Source organism: Apium graveolens, chromosome 7 (genome assembly GCF_009905375.1).
Source record: "Apium graveolens cultivar Ventura chromosome 7, ASM990537v1, whole genome shotgun sequence".
Classification (NCBI taxonomy): domain Eukaryota; kingdom Viridiplantae; phylum Streptophyta; class Magnoliopsida; order Apiales; family Apiaceae; genus Apium; species Apium graveolens.
In genome coordinates, this window is record NC_133653.1 from 1629674 (window position 1) to 1655412 (window position 25739).

The 25739-nt window shown below is 35.5% G+C and overlaps 1 protein-coding gene across 1 annotated transcript; it reads right to left on the bottom strand.

The window, feature by feature from the left end:
* Positions 1-19020: 19020 nt before the first annotated feature.
* On the bottom strand, positions 19021-20331 carry LOC141675225 (F-box/kelch-repeat protein At3g23880-like). Its single transcript, XM_074481935.1, has one exon. It carries the CDS (start codon positions 20225-20227, stop codon positions 19022-19024), a length of 1206 nt encoding a protein of 401 aa, XP_074338036.1. The 5' UTR covers positions 20228-20331; the 3' UTR covers position 19021.
* Positions 20332-25739: the final 5408 nt, after the last annotated feature.

The following is a 25739-nucleotide window of genomic DNA, read 5'->3' on the forward strand; positions in this document are numbered from 1 at the left end:
GCTTTCAACGGATAGGGAATATCCGTTGATAGGATAAGTCTTGATTAAAGCCAACTTTGTTCTTGCAGCAAATTCATTTCAGGCTACAAGACAAATTATATAGATGACATAGATTATGAATAGTTGAGCATACCTAACTCACTTACTAATCTTGTGAATGTTGATTCATCAAGTGGCTTGGTAAATATGTCTGCAATCTGCTTTTCACTTGGAACAAAATGAAGTTCCACTGTATCTTTCATCACATGTTCCCTAATGAAGTGGTACTTGATATCAATGTGCTTGATTCTTGAGTGCTGCACTGGATTTTCAGTAATGGCAATTGGCACTTGTGTTGTCACAAAATATTGGAATTTTGTCAACAGTCATACCATAGTCAAATAATTGGTTCCTCATCCATAGTATTTGTGCACAGCAACTACCAGCTGCAATGTACTCAGCTTCAGCTGTTGATGTGGAAACAGAATTCTGCTTCTTGCTGAACCATGATACAAGCTTGTTCCCTAGAAATGGACAGGTGCCTGTTGTGCTTTTCCTGTCTATTTTACAACCTGCATAATCTGCATCTGAGTAGCCAATTAGATCAAAACCAGACTCTCTAGGGTACCAAATTCCTAGATTTGGAGTCCCCTTGAGATATCTGAAAATTCTTTTAATAGCCACTAAGTGAGATTTTTTAGGGTCAGCTTGAAATCTAGCACAGAGACATGTAGAAAACATAATATCAGGTCTACTAGCAGTTAAATATAAAATTGAGCCAACCATGCCTCTATAACTTGTAATATCCACAGACTTTTCAGCCTTGTTTAATTCAAGCTTAGTGGCAGTGGCCATGGGAGTTTTTGCAGGTGAACAATCCATTAAGTCAAACTTCTTTAAAAGATCATAAATATATTTAGTTTGACTAATGAAAATTCCACCACTAACTTGTTTAACTTGTAAACCAAGAAAGTAAGTTAGCTCTCCCATCATGCTCATTTCATATTTACTTTGCATTAAGTTAGCAAACTTTTTACAAAGTTTATCATCTGTAGATCCAAATATAATATCATCTACATAAATTTGTACAAGTATCTTAGAGCCATTAACATTTCTAAAGAAGAGAGTTTTGTCAACAGTACCTCTTGTGAAGTGATTATCTAGAAGGAACTTTGACAAAGTCTCATACCAGGCTCTAGGTGCATGCTTTAGTCCATAGAGTGCTTTCAACAGATAATACACATGGTCTGGAAAATTTGGATCTTCAAAACCTGGAGGTTGGCTTACATAAACTTCTTCCTCCAATTCCCCATTTAGAAATGCACTCTTGACATCCATCTGATAGACTTTGAAATTGGCATTAGCTGCATAGGCTAGAAAGATTCTGATGGCTTCAAGTCTGGCAACTGGAGCAAATGTTTCATCAAAATCTATTCCCTCTTGTTGAGAATAGCCTTTAGCAACCAATCTGGCTTTATTCCTTATGACAATGCCATTTTCATCCATCTTGTTTCTGAATACCCATTTTGTGTCAATAGAACTCTTGTTCTTTGGCTTGGGTACCAGCTTCCATACTTTGTTCCTCTCAAATTAATTTAGCTCCTCTTGCATTGCTAAAATCCAATCTGGATCCAAAAACGCTTCTTCCACTCGCTTAGGTTCCTCCTGTGATAGAAAGCTACTATACAGACATTCATCTTGAGTAGCCCTTCTAGTTTGTACTTTTGATGTAGCATCACCAATGATCAGTTCAAAAGGGTGATTCTTGGTCCATTTCCTTTGAGGTGGTAGATTAGCCCTTGATGAGGTTGCCTCAGTATTGTCATGATGTGAGATAGAATGTTGATTTGTTGAAACTCCCCCTGAGTTGCTGATCCTTTGAAAGAAATTAGGAGTTCTATCAACTGATGAGGTGAATTGATATCCGTTGACAGACTGTGATCAACGGATGCTTCGTTATGAACTTCAACGGATGATGCACTTTGTCTTTCAACGGATGATTCATTGCTTCTTTCAACGGAAGCTGAATTATGACTTTCAACGGATGCAGCATTCTGTGCATTATCCAAAGGCAGATTCTGGATTCTTCTTGAGATGCCTTCTTCATCATTCTCATCTTTACTATCATCACAGTATATTTCAATGTTGTCAAATTTGAGTTCTTCATTATGTTCCTCATCTGTTAGTCCATCAATCTTTTTATCATCAAACACAACAGGTACAGATTCCATAACAATGTTGGTTCTCAGATTGTAGACCCTATATGATTTTCCAGCAGAATAACCAACAAATATTCCTTCATCAGCCTTTGCATCAAACTTTCCTTTGTGATCAGATTGATTCCTTAAGATGTAGCATTTGCAACCAAAGACATGTAGAAAGTTTAAAGTTGGTTTTCTTCTCTTGAATAATTGATAGGGAGTCATGCATTTTGCTTGATTGATTAGAGAAATATTCTGAGTGTAACATGCACAGTTAACAGCCTCAGCCCAAAAATAAGTTGGGAGTTTTAACTCCTCAAGCATTGTCCTTGCAGCATCAATTAGTGATCTGTTCTTCCTTTCCACCACACCATTTTGTTGTGGAGTTCTTGGAGCTGAGAACTCATGCATGATCCCATTTTCTTCACAGAACAACTTCATGGTTGAATTCTAGAACTCAGTTCCATTGTCACTCCTAATATTCCTTACTTTGAAATCAGGATGATTGTTGACTTGCTTGATATGATTGATGATGATTTCACTAGCTTCATCCTTTGATCTAAGAAAATAAACCCATGAAAACTTTGAGAAATCATCTACAATCAGTAGGCAGTATCTTTTCCTTGAAATTGACAATACATTGACTGGTCCAAAAAGATCCATGTGTAGAAGTTGTAGTGGTTCATCAATTGCAGATTCAAGCTTCTTACTGAATGATACTTTCTTTTGCTTTCCTTTCTGACAAGCATCACACAGTCCATCTCTTGTGAATTCCACTAGAGGCATTCCTCTAAGTAAGTCCTTTTTGACTAGTTCATTCATTGTCTTGAAATTCAAATGGGACAGCTTCTTGTGCCATAGCCAACTTTCAACTAGACTTGCTTTGCTGAGAAAACAAGTAATGGATTCTGCATCTGTAGAGTTGAAATCAGCTAAGTACACATTCCCTTTTCTAACTCCAGTTAGAACCACTTTATTGTCCTTTTTACTTGTGACAATACAGGCTTCAGAATTGAAGGAAACAGTATTCCCTCTGTCACATAGTTGACTGATGCTCAATAAATTGTGTTTGAGACCATCAACCAATGCAACTTCATCAATGATGACATTTTCTTTTGAAATCAAGCCATATCCCATAGTGAATCCTTTGCTGTCATCTCCAAAGGTTATGCTAGGGCCAGCTCTCTCCTTAAACTCTGTGGGCAGGGTGAAATCTCCTGTCATGTATCTTGAACAACCACTGTCCAAGTACCATAGATTCCTTCTTTGTCCCTGCACACAACAAAATCAATCAAGTTGATTTTGGTACCCAAGTTTCCTTGGGTCCAACCTTGTTAGTCTTTTTCCTAGACTTCATTCCTCCTGCATCTTTTGACTTAGGTAACTTTGGGTCAACCTTGGTCTCAGATGTGGTTGGTTGAAGTGTAGGGTTAGTCACAGAATCATTTAACACATTTGATTGAATTTGATAAGGCATAGGTTGTGCAAACATGTTATTCCACATAGGCATATTGTATGGCATTTGAGGCATACTAAATGCAGTAAAATAAGGATTGTTAATGTATGGCATGTTTGCAAAATGTGCATGAGGATTCTGGTGAGACATAACAGGCATAGCATGTAGAGGTGACATAGACATGTTAGGCATGGAGGGATTTGAAGGCATGGGAGCATTTTTAACAGATTTGCAATTATCAGATAGATGATTAACACTTTTACAATACACACAGTTTTTTCTAGGAGCATACCTATCAGGTGTGTAATTGTTATGTTTATTAATCCCTACTTTCCCATTTCTTTTAGATTTTCTTTTAGTTTCCTTCTTATCCTCAACCAACTTAAGCCTATCTTTTAGCTGGTCTAAAGTCATGTGTCCTATATTCACCTTACTAACATCTCTGGATGTGCTAGCTCCTTCTTTGACAAAGTTCTTGAGAGTTGAATCATTCTTTTTATTTAGATTTTTATTTTTAAAAGAACTTGCCTGTTTTAATTGATGAGCCTTCAACGGATGCTCCTTTTCTTCCTTCAACGGATAACTTTCATCATCCGTTGATTCCACATCCGTTGACAATCCATCAATTAATTCTAACTTCTTTTTGTTTTTCTTCCAGGCATCCTCACAGAATGATTCAACTCCCTGGACCTTTGCAATCTGAACACTAACATCCCTAGATGTTTTCCAGGCCTTGATTACCTCTTGCTCATTTTCTAACTGTTTAGAAAGAATTTCCACTTTCTTAACAGCTTCTGCTAGTTCCCTCTCAACAGTCAGGCATTTAAGTTTTATCTTTTCAAGCTCAATTACCTGATCCTCTAACACAACATTCCTATCACTTAAAAACATATTATTCTCCTTGATCCTAGTGTTTTCTTTTGCTAGTGATTTAAGGGAAACGCGCAAATGATATAATTCATTGGTCATATCATTTATGGCTTCATTGCATTCATGTTTAGAAAGCTGAGAGAGATTAGTAGTAATTACCTGGTTGCTTGATGAACTAGTTTCATTTTCATCAGAATTAGCCATCAGGGCTAGGTTGACATATTCCACATCATCATCTTCATTTACCCCATCTGTTGCCCAATCATCTTGAGTGAGGAATGCTCTTTCCTTTTGTTTGAGCAAATCAAAATACTTCTTTTTGTAATCAACTTGCTCAAATTTCTTTTTCTCAGAATTTGGCTTCCTACACTCACTTGCAAAGTCTCCACCAATGCCACAGTTGTAACATTTGAACTTTGATTTGTCCACCATGTTTTTGTTTGGCTTAGTGAATTTTGTGTTTTTCCTGAACTTCATCTTTGCAAACCTCCTGGATAGAAAGGCCAAATGTTCTTCAATATCATCAGATTCATCCTGACTGGAATTGTCTTCATCCTCAGCAACTTGCTCTTTACCCTTGCTTGATTCTGATTTGCTTGTGCCAATTTTGAGACTTGGCATTGTCTTCTCCTCATTCCTGGCTTCCATCTTCTCACTGTCAGCTACAAGAGCAACTGTTCCTCCTTTTCTCTTTCCCTTTTCCAACAGCTCATCCTGCTCCATTTCAAGTTCATAAGTCTTCAAAATTCCATATAATCTTTCAAGTGTGAAGTTCTTATAATCTTGAGAGTTTCTCAAAGAGACAGTCATGGGGTTCCATTCCTTTGGCAGAGACCTAAGAAATTTTAAGTTGGAATCCTTGACTTGGTATACTCTATCATACAGCTTCAATCCATTCAACAGTTTCTGAAACCTGTTGAAGGTATCATTTAATGATTCACCTTCTTCAAAGTGAAAATATTCATACCGTTGAATAAGAAGCTGCATCTTGTTCTCTTTGACCTGCTCAGTACCTTCACAGATGATTTGTACAGTATCCCAAACTTCCTTTGCAGTTTGGCAATTGATGACATTGTCAAACATATCTTGATCTAAGCCATTAAACAAAATGTTCATGGCTCTCTTATCCTTGCGGATTTCTTCCATATCTTCAATAGTCCATTCTGCTCTTGGCTTGGGAATGGACTGTCCAACAGCAACTGTTGCAGTAGCAGCTGTGGCTACTTTGTGAGGGATGTGAGGACCATTTTCAATACAGTTGATGTAGCTTTTATCTTGAGAAAGAAGATGTAAATGCATCTTCACTTTCCAGTGATGATAGTTATCCTTTTCCAGGACTGGGATCTTTACACCAATATCCTTCCTATTCATGATGGTAACAGGAGGGTTCTTCTATGCACTCATGATGTTAGCAGAATAGATCTTTAAACTCTTTGTTTGTTAAGAGCTTGCTCTGATACCAATTGTTATTCCCAGTGGAATAACAATGAGATTTATAGAAGGGGGGTTGAATGTAAATCTCAAAACTTTTTCAAGTTTTGAGCAGTTTCTAAGGCTAAGTGTTTGAGTGATCAAATGTGTGTGAATTGCTTGAAGCTGATGCAGACAGATATATATTCAAACACAAATGTAATGAACACAAAGAACTTAAAAACTTTTCTGGTGGATATGTTGTTCCACCAGAGATGTGTTATTTCAGAAAATCTGTGATTCAAAAATTAAATCACAGCTGCTTCCTAGTACAAACTAGATGATTTTCTCTTTTGATATTTCTAAACAGCTCAGGAAAATTCACATCTAATTACTAGCTGCTACTTGGTTTATATATCACCAAGTTTACAAGTGAAGACAAACTGTAAAATACAATTAAAAAGATTCTTCACATGTTTCTTCTTCATTTCTCTATCTAATGCAATTTAGGATAATCTGTAAATCTTTGAATACTTCCTTATTTGCATCAGAATGGAAATGTTACATTTTCTTGATTCCTCCTAGAGGCTTCCACATTCCAGTATGTCTCTGTCAACCCATGTGCCTCTGTTAGCTTGTGAATTGTCACTATCAACTGCTAATGAACTAAGCATCCGTTGAAGGCTTCATCCGTTGATGCCCTATCCGTTGAGGCTTTATCCGTTGAAGCTTTATCCGTTGATGCATTATCAGTTGAAGTCTTTATCCGTTGAAGCACTTATCCGTTGATGGATATTATCCGTTGAAGCATTAGAGACATCCATTGAAGCTTTGTTTCTTATCCGTTGAAGGTCTTCAATATCCGTTGACACTTCTTCACTTATAAAAAATTACAAGGCATGAAATATTTACAATTAGCCCTCCTATTTGTACATCCATTAGTAGTCAACATGACTGATTATTTCCTAACAACATCTAAGAATTACAGCTTGAAACTAGAGAGTGAAATGTGCTACAATACCAAAATTATTGCTAAGTAAAGCTACTCCTTCAACGGATAGCCAAGACGGTCTTATCCGTTGAGGCTACAAACACTAGATTTCTACTTAAGTATTTTGCTTAACTTATCATCAAACTAATACACATAATCCTAACAAACGGGCCTGAATCTTGGACTGCACATACTTGTGAAAATTGGTTCGAATTAAAATCCTCCAACTTCTAGTATTCGGATATATCTTGAGCAAGAGGCAACCAATCGGCCATTAAGCAGGGTCCAATTCGTGGTACAAAAAGTTTGCATTTTGTTGTTCAAATAAAATTAGATTGACCGAGCACCTTATAATGACTAATAGGGTAATTAATTAGTAAAAGCGATGATTTTAGAATCATGTTGTTTATGAGTATTGTAAAAATCAAAAGTATTAATAATGTAGATAATTGGTTGCGTAAAATTTAAACAATTATTATTTGTCTACCACAAATGAGACTTGATACACATAAAGCATAAATAAAAAAACTGGTACATTCAAAAACAAAATTTAAACATATCAATAGTCGTTAAAAAACAATGGCAATTTAAGCTTCCAAAAAAATTTCACTCCCCGTGGAAAAAATTCCCAGATTCCCACTGTTTTGAACAACATTCTTTTTCATCACAGAAACACGGCCTAAAATGTCAATGGAGGGAAGGGAAAGATACATATGGCGCTACCAACTATATTATAATCTATATGTTAACTGCATATTTGCGCAAAACTTGATGCAAAAAAAAGACATTAATCATGTAAAGTGCAATCAAGAAAGACTATCAGAGAGCTCGAGAATAACACAAGGTGTACAAGAAGTAATATGTAGCTCTATGCAATAAGGCTATCAACATAAAATTGAGAAGTGGTCATTATAAAAGTGTGCCAATACAGAAAACATATCGGCGTTACTGCAAGATAATTTGTTAATGAAGAATGAAAGAGATAAATTATCAAGTGTGCATATAAAGTATAGTTCTGTATTTTTTTTAAAACATTAACTTTTATTCAGAAAAAGAAAAAATAAGTTACATAACTATACTTTTTATGTACCTTAAAATGCATGCCGGATACTTACTCAGAAATGTAAACAATTGGAAGGTACTGAGGGAGTAATTTGTTTGACACTAAATATTCTGCTAACAGTTTTTAATTTTAAGTTGTTTTTAACTTTAAGTTATTTTTTACTATACAAATAAACATTCTTTAATATAAAGTTGAAAATCATTTTAAGCATATAGAAAGGAGTTTTAAATTTATATGCTTGATGTAAGGTATAAAATATATATTTGATTACTTTCATTTTTTGTCATGTTATATATATATATATATAGGAAGGAGTTTATTGCATGATATATGATACAAAATATATATTTGATGACTTTCAGTTTTTGTCATGATTAAAGTACTGTTCATAAGACATTGTTGTTCATTACGCCATATATGGCCTATCGCAATGGTTTAATCATGCATGTTACAAAATTATGTTACCTTAGGTATGCTCATCTTAGCCTACCGCAACGTAGTATATTTAATATTACCATAGCCTTTATAACATGTTACTATAACTTCAAAGTGTTACAAACTAGTAACATGTAGGAACTTATGTGACAATAGGGTGTTAATAGATAAAAAAGTAATATTTTACAAATAATTAAATATATATAATTATTTGACTTAAAAATTAATCAATTTTTATAATATAATTAAGCAATAATATTAATATTAGCTAAGATTAATAAAAAAAATAATTTTTTAAATTGCACTAATTAATAATTGATAATTTTTTATCAATAAAAAATTTAAACACTATTTAAACTTAAAATTTATTAAAAAAAGAAGTAAAATTAGCTGCTGTTTTTTGGACTCTCGATGGCTTTCAATCGGGCGGGCTCAAAATTTTTGGAGAAGCGGGTAAAATTTCAGACATATCTCTGATCTCTCTCCCATTCTAAACATATCCATTATCTCTCTTTCATTGGCTCTCTCACGCTGTACACATCTCTCTCTCAGTCGCTATCTGAGATTAGCTCTCACCGATTCGAGCTAGGGTTTCTAACTTGAAAAGCGGGTAACATTTTGAAGAAGTGGAGAAGCGAGTCATAGATTGGCTAGGATTTTTAATTGAAATTGGGGTCAAATCAGCTTGGGGTTCAACATTAAGGTAATACCTCTCTCTCTGATTTTATTTATATATATATCAGTCTCTCTCTACCCCTCTCTCTCCCCTGAGCCAAAATGCACAAGATCTCAAAGCTCTCCGTCTCTTCTCTGCTTAGAAACGACGTCGTTCGTTATAGAATGCCCGCTACTCCTCTCTCAGCTCTCAATATCTCCAATCTTTCGGTAATTGACACTTTTAACCCTATCATATATCATATTATGTGGGTATAATTTTGATTTATGATGTTTTTCGTGTAATTGACTGTGCTAATTGATGTGTAGTGATAAAAAAAGATTACTTCTTTTAATTTTTTATGATTTATGTTCCTCTTTGTGTATTTGTGTGTGATTAATTGTGTTAATTATGCTAATTGTTTTTCAGAAGCAAGAACACTACGGGTTGTGTTCTTTTTTCGTTTGTTTGTTTGTAATTAACAATATGTTCAATCTGTTGTTAAACTACTCTATTACACTTTATGCGTGATTGTAATATAATTTTTCTTACTTAATTTTTTAGTATGTATAAACTAGTTTATTAGTATATTATTAAAAATTAGTTTGTTATTATAAAAGCTTGATCATGATTTGATGGATGTGTTTCATTTTAAATTCTCGTTTTGAGATGAATGGAGTGTCTTAAATTTTATTCTATGTTGGAATGAGTTTGTGTACTCCAGATGCTCTATATCATTATTATATGAAATTGAGTTAATTTTGAACCTGCACAGGCAGGAGAGGTTGACACTAAACAGAGATGGTTCTCCGCCCTACCTGCTGGTACATCCAGTGGTTCTGTATCCTCTAAGATTATAAAAACGAAAACTGAGTTTTCTTTAGGGAAATGATTCGAATCATCTGCTGCAGCTTCTGAATCATCAGACCCTCCATCTGAGAAATATGAGTATGAAGCGGAGGTTGGTTCTTTCAACAGTGTATTATTACCCTGCCATCAAACAACATAAAGATATGTTCATTTTATGATGTTGCGACTGAAACAGGTGAGCCGGCTCATGGATCTCATTGTCAACAGCCTGTACAGCAACAAAGAGGTGTTTCTTCGGGAACTTATCAGGTATTCAAGTCCAGATTTTTAATTTATAGTCCAAATTTTAAATTCATACTGTATAATTTGGGTGAACTGTTGCTTTACGTTAAATGTCACTTAGTTAATTAAACTGAGGCACCTAAGAATGGTTTTAACTTCTAACCGGTCAAAAATGTTCATACTTTTAATTGTACTTTTGTATGTGATATTGGGCACCTGGTTCATTGTTTGCATGCTCCTGCCAATGCATTGGTGATGACCTCTGATGATATAAAGGAAGTCAGGAACTTTTTAGTATGCATCAATGATGATATCAAGGATGCCTCTCTGCAATAAAAATGCGGAAGAGTGCATCTAACGGTAACTTAATTGAAGTTTTAGGGAAGGTTATAATAAACTACTTGTATGAGTAAATCGACATGGCCAGCGAAGTTAAATCTAACAAAGTATAGAACTATTCTTGATTTGTTTATATTTATACTAGAGAAAATACAACTGCTGGTATATTGAAGCAGCAACATAGCCACCTAAATGAACTGCAATTAAGCTTAATTACTCGGGTTGTAGCTGAACCGAGAAGCATAACCCCTTCTCAGCCTAAATGTGCGGAGTTCAGGTGAAAAATGCAACTTGCAGTAGTTCGTTAAAGTGTCATGTAGTAGTTTAAGTTATATATAAAAGAGGTGTGGTTATGTCATTTGTTACAAAATCATGCTGAATTGCAATTATTTTACATCTTCTCAATTGTCAAAAACATTATGAATTCGGAGTATTTAGTTGTTCATAGTTTCTACAGCTTATTAAAAATAATATATTCCACAATCAAATATATAAATAGTGGTTGTTTGGTTAACATGTCAAAATAGAACTTCAACTTTTTAGGAAGTGCACATTAATAAAGTTGCTTGGTCGACAAAAATAAGGGAAGTTCAACTTGAAGATGCCCTTATGAATACCTATTCATGTCGTTAGATCAAAAAATTTAGATGTAACTCATCATGTCTATAAATATCAATTTTAACATGGAAAAAGGCAAAATAAGGGTTCTACATGTATCTTCCTATCAACAAAACTGATTGTGTTCAATTTATTTATACACTAGGCCAGATGATCTGTTGTTAGTCTCTGCATATTTAACACCCTCAACACCAACTTCATATCGACTTGAGAGAAGAAAAGAAGTACTTGATCATCAGTATCATCTTCTCTGCATTTCTTCAACTTCTTCAGTATGCAGTTTCTACTTCTAATATGATCTTTTAGCATCCTATCCTTCTGCATGCCAAAATTATATTAAATTAAACGTTATAGTTCTAGCCTCTAGACTGCATGATGATCAAATATAAGTGCACACCTTTTTGAAATCCTTTTGGACTTCTTTAAATGTTTGAGAGTCTGCAGGGTCTTGAAGTAGGATCTGCCCCTTCCTGCTTTTCAATAATGCAATATTGCAGTTCTTGTCAGCACGAATGAAGCGCCAATAGATTCGTATTGATTCTTCAACGATCTCCACTAGCATATCACTGGTAATGGAATATTCATCTTGTTTGCTCTTTGTTGCTTTCTTTTTGTCCTTGGAGATGTCCTCTGTCAAAGCAAAGAAGTATGGACTGATGTTGTACATTATACATTTTTGACCGGTTAAAAGTTAAAACCATACAAATGTTCTACCTTAACCGAAAGAAAGAAAATGTTCTTGCTCTTTTATACATGTCCATAGAAATGCAACTTCAGTGTTTTACTTTTTTTGTGCAAAGAATGAAATACTAATGTGTTGTTAAATTTATTTTTTCTCAGTGTTACAAATAGTGAGCTTATAAAAGATGAAGTTGATCTTGATATTCGTATCCAGGCTGACAAGGATAATGGAATAATTACAATCACGTAAGTTTTGTAGCAAAAGATAGTTGATGTTGGTTATGTTTTATTAGTCAGTGCACTGAGTTTAATCCAATATTTATATTGCAGCAATTCTGGTATTGGTATGATAAGTGAAGAACTAGTTGATTATCTGGGTATGATTGCACAAAGTGGGACAACCAAGTTTCTTACTGCATTGAAGATTCCTCACACCAGTTACCACAGGCTCTGACCTTTAGATTTTAGACGTGTATCTTTTTACATATCTTGTTTTGCGTACTAGTAACAAGTGTTATCATACCAGATTTTAGATGTATTTTTATCGTCCTAAACTAAGTACATGTTCTTTGGAGTATGTGGAGTTGGTGAATTGTGTGAAAACTGTTGTATTTGCTGGGGGTTTGTGAAAATTGATTTGGTGATTGGTTTGAATTGTTTATTTGGTTGACTTGGATGAAAAACAGGTTTTATGGTATGTTGAATTTACAAACAATTCCTGTCAATTTTTTTTAAGAAATATGTTACATTAGGTACTTAAATGTAAAAAATAAATTGGTATAATACAAACCATTATTGTTACCCAGTGGGCCCCACAGGTGGGCCCCATTTTTTAGAAATTCTAAGTGCAAAGGTAACATACATAATGTGATATTATAGACATAGATTGATGTTACCTTTGACTGCTATTGTAACACAAATGTCAATGTTACACCAGGGCAAAAGTAATGTTACCTTAGGGGCCAAAGGTAACTCGAAAAAAAGCAACTTAATTTTTATTTACCTTAGGCCTTTTTTTGGCTGTGGTAACACTTTTTTGGGCCTGTTGTAACATTTTCTTGGTGTTATAACAGTTGATGTAGCTTTCATCTTGAGAAAGAAGATGTAAATGCATCTTTACTTTCCAGTGATGATAGTTATCCTTTTTCAGGACTGGGATCTTTACACCAATATCCTTCCTATTCATGATGGTAACAGGAGGGTTCTTCTGTGCACTCATGATGTTAGTAGAATAGATCTTTAAACTCTTTGTATGTTAAGAGCTTGCTCTAATACCAATTGTTATTCCCAGTGGACTAACAATGAGATTTACAGAAGGGGGTTGAATGTAAATCTCAAAACTTTTTCAAGTTTTGAGCAGTTTCTAAGGCTAAGTGTTTGAGTGATCAAATGTGTGTGAATTGCTTGAAGCTGATGCAGACAGATATATATTCAAACACAAATGTAATGAACACAAAGAACTTAAAAACTTTTCTGGTGGATTTGTTGTTCCACCAGAGATGTGTTATTTCAGAAAATCTGTGATTCAAAAATTAAATCACAGCTGCTTCCTAGTACAAACTAGATGATTTTCTCTTTTGATATTTCTAAACAGCTCAGGAAAATTCACATCTAATTACTAGCTGCTACTTGGTTTATATATCACCAAGTTTACAAGTGAAGACAAACTGTAAAATACAATTAAAAAGATTCTTCACATGTTTCTTCTTCATTTCTCTATCTAATGCAATTTAGGATAATCTGTAGATCTTTGAATACTTCCTTGTTTGCATCAGAATGGAAATGTTACATTTTCTTGATTCCTCCTAGAGGCTTCCACATTCCAGTATGTCTCTGTCAACCCATGTGCCTCTGTTAGCTTGTGAATTGTCACTATCAACTGCTAATGAACTAAGCATCCGTTGAAGGCTTCATCCGTTGATGCCCTATCCGTTGAGGCTTTATCCGTTGAAGCTTTATCCGTTGATGCATTATCAGTTGAAGTCTTTATCCGTTGAAGCACTTATTCGTTGATGGATATTATCCGTTGAAGTATTAGAGACATCCGTTGAAGCTTTGTTTCTTATCCGTTGAAGGTCTTCAATATCCGTTGACACTTCTTCACTTATACAAAATTACAAGGCATGAAATATTTACAATTAGCCCTCCTATTTGTACATCCATTAGTAGTCAACATGACTGATTATTTCCTAACAACATCTAAGAATTACAGCTTGAAACTAGAGAGTGAAATGTGCTACAATACCAAAATTATTGCTAAGTAAAGCTACTCCTTCAACGGATAGCCAAGATGGTCTTATCCGTTGAGGCTACAAACACTAGATTTCTACTTAAGTGTTTTCCTTAACTTATCATCAAACTAATACACATAATCCTAACAAATGGGCCTGAATCTTGGACTGCACATACTTGTGAAAATTGGTTCGAATTAAAATCTTCCAACTTCTAGTATTCGGATATATCTTGAGCAAGAGGCAACCAATCGGCTATTAAGCAGGGTCCAATTCGTGGTACAAAAAGTTTGCATTTTGTTGTTCAAATAAAATTAGATTGACCTAGCACCTTATAATGACTAATAGGGTAATTAATTAGTAAAAGCGATGATTTTAGAATCATGTTGTTTATGAGTATTGTAAAAATCAAAAGTATTAATAATGTAGATAATTGGTTGCGTAAAATTTAAACAATTATTATTTGTCTACCACAAATGAGACTTGATACACTTAAAGCATAAATAAAAAAAACTGGTACATTCAAAAACAAAATTTAAACATATCAATAGTCGTTAAAAAACAGTGGCAATTTAAGCTTCCAAAAAAATTTCACTCCCCGTGGAAAGAATTCCCAGATTCCCACTGTTTTGAACAACATTCTTTTTCATCACAGAAACACGGCCTAAAATGTCAATGAAGGGAAGGGAAAGATACATATGGCGCTACCAACTACATTATAATCTATATGTTAACTGCATATTTGCGCAAAACTTGAGGCAAAAAAAATACATTAATCATGTAAAGTGCAATCAAGAAAGACTATCAGAGAGCTCGAGAATAACACAAGGTGTACAAGAAGTAATATGTAGCTCTATGCAATAAGGCTATCAACATAAAATTGAGAAGTGGTCATTATAAAAGTGTGCAAATACAGAAAATATATCGGCGTAACTGCAAGATAATTTGTTAATGAAGAATGAAAGAGATAAATTATCAAGTGTGCATATAAAGTATAGTTCTGTATTTTTTTTAAACATTCAACTTTTATTCAGAAAAAGAAAAAATAAGTTACATAACTATATTTTTTATGTACCTTAAAATGCATGCCGGATACTTACTCAGAAATGTAAACAATTGGAAGGTACTGAGGGAGTAATTTGTTTGACACTAAATATTCTGCTAACAGTTTTTAATTTTAAGTTGTTTTTAAATTTAAGTTATTTTTTACTATACAAATAAACATTCTTTAATATAAAGTTGAAAATCATTTTAAGCATATAGAAAGGAGTTTTAAATTTCTATGCTTGATGTAAGGTATAAAATATATATTTGATTACTTTCATTTTTTGTCATGTTATATATATATATAGGAAGGAGTTTATTGCATGATGTATGATACAAAATATATATTTGATGACTTTCAGTTTTTTTCATGATTAAAGTACTGTTCATAAGACATTGTTGTTCAATTACTTCATATACCAATAATTTTTTTAGTCCTTCATCCATGTAACATTTTACTTGAAGATATAGAGAAGTAGCATGAGGTATAGGAGTAAATTAAGGAATTATAATTTTAGTTTAAGTTTTAATCAAAGTATCACCGTTTTCTTATAATATCGTAAGTTCATAGGTTTTTAAATTTAATGAAGAAAACTGGAATGAGAAATATCGAAGGTTAGAATACCGTGTGTTCGTAAGTTTGCACTAAAATCGCTAGATATTGTACTATTGGAGGTTCAACTATTGGAGGTTCGTATGTGACCCACTTAGGGAAATTCTTGACCTTGACCTTAGGCAGGTCAATCCTTTCTTAGCATGCGTAAACAAGTGTATAAGCCACGACTGATAACTCAATATTATATGTTTTCATCGAAGAAAGACTGTATAAGCCGCGACTAAACCACGACTATTACCTACTGAATTTTTTAGATAATCGTAACGGCCAACTGCATTATCATCATTATAGTATCCTTCTTCGTATCATAAGGTATGATTCCTGGTACAACCTTGTTAAATATATGATCCTATTGGGGCTTTTCTCTAATACCTTCAGATTTTAGATAAGCCGATTACTCAACATGGTATCAGAACTTAGGCTGGTGGGAGGACTAAGCTTCGATTCCCAGCCACCCCCAACATTCTCACAATTTAATATGGACACTAAAGGAAATTAATGCCCCAAAGATGGGCACTGATGTACCACTCTTCCCCAAAGATGGGCACCGGTGTACCACTCTTCAACCCATAAATGGGCTTCAGTGAGGGGGAGTGTTAAATATATGATCCTGTTGGGGCCTTACTCTAACAACTGAAGATTTTATATGAGCTGGTTACTCAATAAACCTCTTCAGCAAGAAGAAGCATATGAGTTCTCGTATCAAACCTCAGAAGAAGCGACGAAGGCTTCTCAGCAATAACAGTCTGCTAAACTCCCAACAGCTTCGGGGGCTACTGAATTCCATGATTTGCAGAATGCTGTAAATCTATAGTAATCGTCTCGAGAACTTAATCGATGCACTACATCAATAAGAATATCCTGAGAAAAAATATTTCAACAATCATAGCTCTTTGTCCTAGAGTCCATCGCAAGGGTTTTATCTCGGCTAATTAATCCACGATCAATTAAATAAGAAAAATACCTTGATTTCTGTACCAAAATGGATGATTGATTATGAAAGAGTTTCTCGAGAGTTTCGATTTGATATATGGCACGCTTGAATCGGATTTCGATAACACCTTCGTTTGTGTGTTTGATTTTCAAGAACGTAACAAATAATTAGGGTTTTCTCCGTAAATTCTATATTGTTACCGATTGATTACGATTATATGAATAAAATGAAATAAGAAAAGGTCTATATATATTTATTGAATATTGGTTCATGTTGGATCGTGTTGGATCGATAAATTAGTTACTTAGCCGCTAAGTAACTGCAAAACGATCTGATTTGATACCCGTATTGAATAATTATCCAAACCGACTTCTAATAAAATACTTTATACAAAAAATGTAATATATCTCGTCTTTCGAGAATACAAGTTTTGTTGATTTATCGAACTGATTATCGTATCGAAAATCTTACGCCGGACCGCGCACGGGTCAAACCGTAATCTGGATCGAAAAAGTCAAAACACGAAAAATGTCCGGATGTATCATATTAGGTTAGGAAGAAGTTTTCCAAAGAGTTTCGGGTTGTAAAAACATAAAAACGGTTGAAGTTGGACGATTCCCGGCTTTATAAAATAATTTTGTAATTATTCAGAAAATAATTAATAAATTCATAAATTAATATCAACTCATATAGCAATCCCTAAAATTACCAGAAAAATACCACACTTATCTATATTTTATTCTGGACATATTAAAATTAACTTATTCACCTTTTATCACATTTAAACATCTAAATATCAATATCAACCAACAGATAATTCACCAAAAATTTACATAATAATCACATAATAATCATTTATTGATAAAATAATTACACACGAAATCCCGGATATTACAAGAACACCTTGTCCAACAGTGTGTTTCAAGTATTTAACAACTTTCAAAGCAACATCCATGTGACACTATCGCGGAGAAGCGAGAAATTGAGAAAGCACATGGATAGAATATGACAAATCTGGTCTTGTGATAGCAAGGTAGATTAATCTACCGACAAGTCTTATATAAGGAGCAGGATTGAATAAGAATGGTGAGGTAACATCACTGAGAAGAGTGTGATTCTGTTCCTTGAGAAGAGTTGCAATACGAACATTTTCATAACCAACATCTTTAATAATATCTAATGTATACTTTCGCTGATTAAGATAAATTGCTTTGTCATATCGGGCTGCTTCAATGCCTAAAAAAAATTAATATAACCCAAATCTTTAATTTTAAAATCACAAGGGTTCTTTTTCATCACAGAAACACGGCCTAAAATGTCAATGGAGGGAAGGGAATGATACATATGGCGCTACCAACTGCATTGTAATCTATATGTTAACTGCATATTTGCGCAAAACTTGAAGCAAAAAAACAGACATTAATCATGTAAAGTGCAATCAAGAAAGACAAATAGAGAGCTTGAGAATAACATAAAGTGTACAAGAAGTAATATGTAGCTCTGTGCAATAAGGCTATCAGCTTGAAATTGAAAAGTGGTCATTATAAAAGTGTGCGAATACAGAAAACATATTGGCGTAACTGCAAGATAATTTGTTAATGAAGAATGAAAGAGATATATTATCAAGTAGAGCACGATGTGTACAGTGGACACCCTAATACCTATGTGGCAAAAAACCGTAAGGTAACAGCTATCCAGTACTCTGGAATTTTACAGATTAAGTTAAAGGTGCGTAAAATTCAAAGGAAGATTCGGTCTCTACAAATCAAGAAGGATGTGAGGTCACAACACGAAACAGATCAGATGCAAAAGAGTAGCAAAGAAAATGGACTAATATATCAATGTATCTACACATAATTGTTATATCAGAATTGTCGTTGCAAGCATTCTGGCCGCTTGTTAATGGATACCACAAAGATCGTAGAGTTTCCAAGTGACACCAAATGATTCTACAATAATTACAAAGACTTGGCAAATTGTTAAATATTAGAAGAATCAGTACAATGTTCTAATCATTTTTTTCATTTCTGATTCAAAATCTTCAGATTCAGTATCACACATAAAAACTATGTGGTATTAAAAGGCTTGCACAATGTTCATTTGTGATTCGAGATCATCAGAAAGAGTGTACCAAACTAAGCATAACATGCTTCGTCTATCAAATTTATAAACAAAATTTGTAAATTTTGTTTAAGAATTAGTGTATCCAGATTTATCAGTTCAGGAAATCATTATAACAAACATAGTTCACTAATATGTATCAGTACAGAGATTGAAAGTTGACAAGATAAGGCAGATTAACATTAAAAACATCTACCAAAAGCAAATGTTGTTAGCAATCTATCAAGAGTGACTACAATAACATAACCAAATTGAGAGCTTCTCCCATCATTAGCAAGCACATTCCTAATTATCATCTTCTCCAGCAGGCCAGTTGACTTGTTCAAATCCTGCAAGTGAAACTAGGCTCTCCGTATACTTGTAAAGATCACAATAGTAATTACGCTTAGCTATGTAAACTGGAAGTGGTATAATCTTGGCCTCTCTCTTATCGGCATTACACGAAATCCACTTGTAATCATTCCATGATTTCCTCGTGTAATCACTCCTTCTTATTAGCAGTAGGAGATCCCTATTACAGAAGTAGCCAAGACAAAGTTCTACTGGCATGACTAAATTAATACTAAACATCATTGTCCATGATGCCTCAACTCCACCACCACTAAGGCATGCATCATCATCCAAACTCCACATGTTAATTTTCTTGTTCAACATCCTATCCAACTTCCAATCAGGGTCAACATCGTTCGATGCAATTATCAATATAGCAATAGCAATAGACTTATTAAACTCAATAATACAAGCTTCATCATGATCACAGATAACAGGGAGTTTAGTAGCAAAATTGAATACCTCCTTGTTCAAATCAAAAGACATCATACCATATTTTCCAATACTACACAAGTATCCATTAACACAAACATCAAAATTACCCACCGAAGGAATGTCAATTGGATCAAGCACCTTTCTCCAAACATTGTTATTAGTCGAATACACCTTAGCAGAAAATAAACGATGCTTAGAAGACGATGAAGGCCGTGATAAAACCCTAACAACTTTATAATCATCATCTATCGGGTCATAACCGAACCCGTCATAACCAAGCCACCTACGAAGCTCATTACTATACGACGGAATAAGTTTGGATCGTCTAATAGCAGGATTCCAAAGATAAATACTAGCTTTGTATTTAGGAAAATTAACAGCAACAACAAAACAAACAATTCCATTAGCAGAACCAACAATTATAGTATTAAAGTCACCTGGGGAATATGGAATCTGAAGATCAGCCACAATTTCACGAGAATTGGCGTGAAGGAGAGAAAATATCTTCTTCTGGTGATGCTCATAGCGGCTGATGATAAAAGTTTGATCAGTTTGAGTTGTGATTGCGTGAAGAAGCTGAGATTTTATGAAAGTAGGGCATTTAATTAGTGATAACCAGTCCTTGCAGACTAATTGGAAACAGAGTATTGATTTTACTGGTAGGCGTACCAGAATCTCACTTATTAGATCATTCGAAAGTGTGGGATTAGGTCTAATCACTGTCATTGTAGATTATGGTTAAAATTTTATGTCAAACTGAAAGAATCATCATCGGAGTGAGCGGCTGGGATTGAGGATGGAGAATTGAAATTATTTTTGAGGTGCGTCGGCTAGGTTGGAGGGTGGGTGAATTAGGGCTCATAGCTATTCTTATATATTTAAAGTCTATCTCCTAGCTAGCTTATTTGAAGAGGACACAAGTTACTTACCATCATACCAGTATCAGAGTTCGGTTAGGATTTATTTGCGCAAATTTTTTTTGCGTAGTAATCATTCTCATGCATGTACTATTGTAGAAATTAAATCCCAGCACAAAACTGATGTATTGGTCTCAGACTATAACAGCAAGCATATGAGGAAAGAAAAACAAAGGTTTATTAAGTTGTTCGTTACTTACTGGGCATGAATAGAAACTTACATAAAAACAAAATTACTACTCTACTGAACTACCAGAAAAATAGCAACAGACTCCTACAAGATCTCCACTTCTTCTTTTATTCAAACAACTCCTAAACATCCTCAACGATCACTACGACTTGTTCACTATCAAACCAACGTGGCTTCCAAAGAGACAGCTAGGAAGAATGTTTTGATTATTTCCAACATTCTCTCCCATAATCTAAACTTTCTCTGGCAACTTCTGAATTCCCAATAGAGCTCGCATCTTTTCAAACTTTACTGCAGGCAACGATTTCGTTAGAACATCAGCACGTTGTTCCTCTGACTTGACATGTTTAATCAAAATCTCTCCCCTTTCAACACACTCTCTAATGAAGTGATATCGTATGTCAATGTGTTTACTACGACCATGAAAGACCGGATTTCTTGCTAAATCAATTGCAGACTTGTTGTCTACATAAATCACTACAGGTCCATGTTGTATATCACTTATCTCTGTGAGCAAATTGCGAAGCCAAACCCCTTGGCATGCTGCTGCAGTTGCAGCCATAAACTCGGCCTCACAAGTGGATAACGCCACACAACGCTGCTTCTGATATACCCAAATAATTAAGCTTTCATTTAAGTAAAAAGCCATTCCCCCGGTACTCCTTCTGTCTTCGATATTACCGGCTAGATCACTGTCCGAATACCCTGACAACAAATAATTCCCAGTTCCTTTTGAATAAACTAAACCATAATTTAGTGTACCTTTCACTTACCGAAGTATACGTCTTGCTACACTCAAGTGAAGAGTTGTAGGACGCTCCATAAATCTGCTAATAATGCCAACAGGATATGCGATATCTGGGCGAGTATGCACCAGATATCTTAACCCACCAACGAGACTTTTAAACATAGTGGGATTAACTTCCTTCCCTTTTTCATCCCTGTCAATTTGTTGTCTGGGTTCCACAGGGTATTTCACTGAATTGCAGTCTGCCAATCCCGCCTTTTCAAGTAAACGCTTTGCATAGGTCATTTGTTTCAGTTGAATGAACCCCTTCTGTTGGTCAACTTCGATACCTAAGTAATGCATGAGTTTACCAAGGTCACTCATTTCGAATTCTGCAGCCATCTGATCTTTAAACCTCTGAATACTCGAAATACTCGTCCCTGTTACCAACAAATCATCAACGTAGACTCCAACAATTAGAACTTCATCTCCCTCTCGCCTGATATACACGGCATGTTCATAGGGGCATTTTGCGAAACCAAGAGTTGTGAGGCACTTATTTAGTTTTGAATACCAAGCTCGAGGAGCTTGTCGTAACCCATATAGTGCTTTGATTAACTGATATACCTTGTGCTCTTCATTCTCCTTAACGAAACCCTCGGGCTGTTTTACATACACAATTTCTTCCAATTCTCCATTCAAAAAGGCTGATTTCACGTCCAAGTGATGCACCTCCCATTCATTTTTCGCTGCCAATGCCAATAACAATCTTACTGTCTCAAGTCTTGTTACTGGCGCGAATACTTCATCGTAATCAATGCCCTATTTTTGTACATAGCCTTTCACAACCAGGCGAGCTTTGTGTTTGATTACGTTACCGTTTGCATCCCTCTTGAGCTTATACACCCATTTCAAACCAATCGGTTTATGACCTGATGGTAATTTGACTAGCTTCCAAGTTCGATTATTCTCAATTGCTTCTATTTCTTGCTCCATAGCCTTCTTCCATGTCCCCTCTGTCACAGCTTGACTAAAGTTGGATGGTTCATCAATTCCAGCCAACAACAGCTCGTTCTCCAACTCCACCTCAGGTGCTTCATCATAAATATCACTCAATAATCGAAACTTCACAGGCTCGGTGCTGCTGCTTGAAATACTCGATGGTTCTGACTCAAAATTGCTCTCCCCGGTTCCTGGTGTCTGTGGTATAGTCACTGAATGTTCACTCTCACTTCTGCTACTTACAGGTGTTACAGGTTCTTGTTCGTGTCCCTCAGATTCTGCAGTCGTAAGCACCCCACTTGTCATACTAGAGACTACAAACGACCCTTGCACCATCTGAGACCCACACTGTTGTACTTTCCAAGACCAACCCTTTGATTCATCGCATACCACATCTCGACTTACCATGATTTTTCCACTCTCTGGATCGTACAGCCTGCACCCTTTTGTCCCTGGTTCACGACCCAAATACACCACCATTCTGCTTCTATCATCCAGTTTGGTGATTTGATTTGCAGGTACCTTCATATATGCAGCACAACCGAACACGCGCAGGTGACCAAGGTCTGGTTTGTTGCCAGTCCATGCCTCATAGGGCGTTTTCTCTGATAAAGATCTCGTGGGCAACCTGTTTAGAACGTAGACAGAATGTCGTACAGCTTCTCCCCATAAAGACGAAGGTTACTTCTTCTCCTTAAGAAAACTTCTTGCCATGGCTACAACCGTACGGTTTCTACGCTCCACCAACCCATTTTATTGAGGGGTGTACGGAGTCGTGTACTGCCTTGCTACTCCCGTGTCTTCACAATATGCAGCAAATCGATTCGAGCAAAACTCGCCACCTCTGTCCGTTCTTAACATCTTAACCTTGTGTTCAGTACTTGTCTCGACTAGTACTCTGAATTTCTTAAAAGCCTCCAAAGCCTCATCTTTAGTGACCAACATGTACGCCCACATTACTCGAGTATAGTCATCCACAAGTAACATAAAATACCTGTTTCCACCTTTCGTTTCCGGCGATATTGGGCCACACAAATCTCCATGGATTAATTCCAGGGGATGACTGGCTCGAAAACTCGTTTGACTTGGGAAACTTCTCCTAGTCTGCTTAGCCATCAAACAACCAGAACACACGCCTTTTGGCTGGCCTAACTCCGGTATTCCATGCACCATGTATTTCGATGACATCAGTGTCATGGCCTGAAAATTCACATGGCCAAGACTACTATGCCAACGCCACGATTCTTCCTCCAATTTTGACATAAAACATTTACTCGTACTGGTCTCAAGAATTATTTTGTATAGTTGGTTGGCAGATTTCTTCACTTTCATAACCAATCATTTTTGTTGATCATAAATCCATAAATATAATCCATTTAAAATAACTTTATTTCCTTTTTCAGCTAACTGTCCGAGGCTTATAATATTGCTGCATAAGTTCGGAATAAAGTATACCTGATTGAACACCATGTCTTCGCCATTCTTGCATCTGAATACCACTGTGCCTCTACCCTTGATGTCTACCACTGAGCCATCTCCAAACTTAACCTGTCCAGTAATGTTTTCATCGAGCTCCCTAAACTTTGACCGCTGCCATGTCATATGATTACTTGCTCCGTTATCCAAATACCACAGATTTGAATCACTCCTTGTATCCTCGTTATTAACCAACTTTGGCGTTACTTCCTCCTCATTAATCAGAAATGATTTCGTCTCTGTTTCGTTAAGCAGTAATGTTTTCATCGAGCTCCCTAAACTTTGACCGCTGCCATGTCATATGATTACTTGCTCCGTTGTCCAAATACCACAGATTTGAATCACTTCTTGTATCCTCGTTATTAACCAACTTTGGCGTTACTTCCTCCTCATTAATCAGAAATGATTTCGTCTCTGTTTCGTTAAGCAGCAATGCAGGTTCATCATCTTGAATCTGCGTTAGATTTGCCTCTTGCTTGGGCTCCTTCTCTCGCTTTGGTTTTCGACATTCGATAGCAAAATGTCCAAGTCCTCTGCAATTAAAACACCTCACTCTGCTCCTGTCATGTCCTACCGGATGTATTTTACAATTTGTAATAATCACTCGTATTCTTGTAGTACATTTTACTTATACAAATTTCTAATATTTGACAAGTATAATTATATTGAACTATTTTTATTTATCATTTATGTCACAAGTCGATGGTCGAATCGCAAGTCCATCTGGAGCAACCGGAAATTCGCGGTTGAAAAAGTCGTAATTAACCGCAACCATAATTGCGATTATTATTGGGGATTTTAGAAAACCGCTATATGTGGTTTGATGCGATTTTGACCTTCCAACTGCACAAAACCTAACCACATATACCCCTAATACGCATCAACTACTAATGCAAGTGCTTGATTTGGAATCGCTCGCCGAAGAAAAGATTGATGCACTGGAGGATGAGAATGAGATCGAGCACATTAATAGGCCCTTCAAATTATAATTGGAGAAGAAAAGCAACCTAGACATTACCATGGACTTCAGATTGGGGCCTCAGTTTTTCTTCTATCAGCACAAAAATGGGGACTTGTTGAGGTACCTATGGAAACATCATTTAGTATCATGGGTTTCAGAGTTCTGTGTGAAGATTACTTGTGTAGTTATTTCCCAGCTTTCAAAATTTCCAGTATAGTTATTAACAGTGGTTTTATGATTTAAAGAACTTTCTAGTTAGACAGGTTTCTTGCGTTACTAATTCTAATTCTTATGGTTTCAAATTCACGAAAATGATAGAATTTATTGAGTTAGGAGACAGAAGTTGTGCACCTGCAATTTAGTAAACATAAGTTGGCAATTTCAAAGACAAAGTGCCATAACACCTAATCCCAGGTGCACATTTGTAAACTAGTACATTTCAAAAATATACAGGACTCAAGCTCAACTCAGCTTAATATGTTAGATGAAACTCAGATACCCATGGTTTATTAATTGTAGTGTTCGCCCAAATATACATACATCCTTAATTACTCCCAATTCACCTGCTCATATTCACCATGGAGCAGGTTTAAGTACAGTGGTTGCAGTGGCACAAAGCAACCACCATGTATGACCAATCTACAATCAGATCAACACATTCGGACAAATATACATGACACTATTAAATTAAACTGAGTTACGTCTATGATCCCTTGGTTCCTTATTCCATGGACCTCAATGTTCTTTTGTCAGAGAAACCTGAGTATTCAAGTATAGATGATATCATAAAAGCTCACATTCAAAGACAAAGTGCCATAACACCCCGTCCCAGGAGCACATTTGTAAACTAGTACATTTCATATCCCTAATAATGATTAGCATCCATATCAATCCAAAATGCAGTTGTTATCATTATATTTCATTAAACAGCAGAAGATTTACATTGATGAAGTAGCCATGCATAC

What these genes read in the sequence shown, in the direction of transcription:
- LOC141675225 (XM_074481935.1), bottom strand. Translation starts at nt 20,227, where the DNA reads ATGACAGTGATTAGACCTAATCCCACACTTTCGAATGATCTAATAAGT.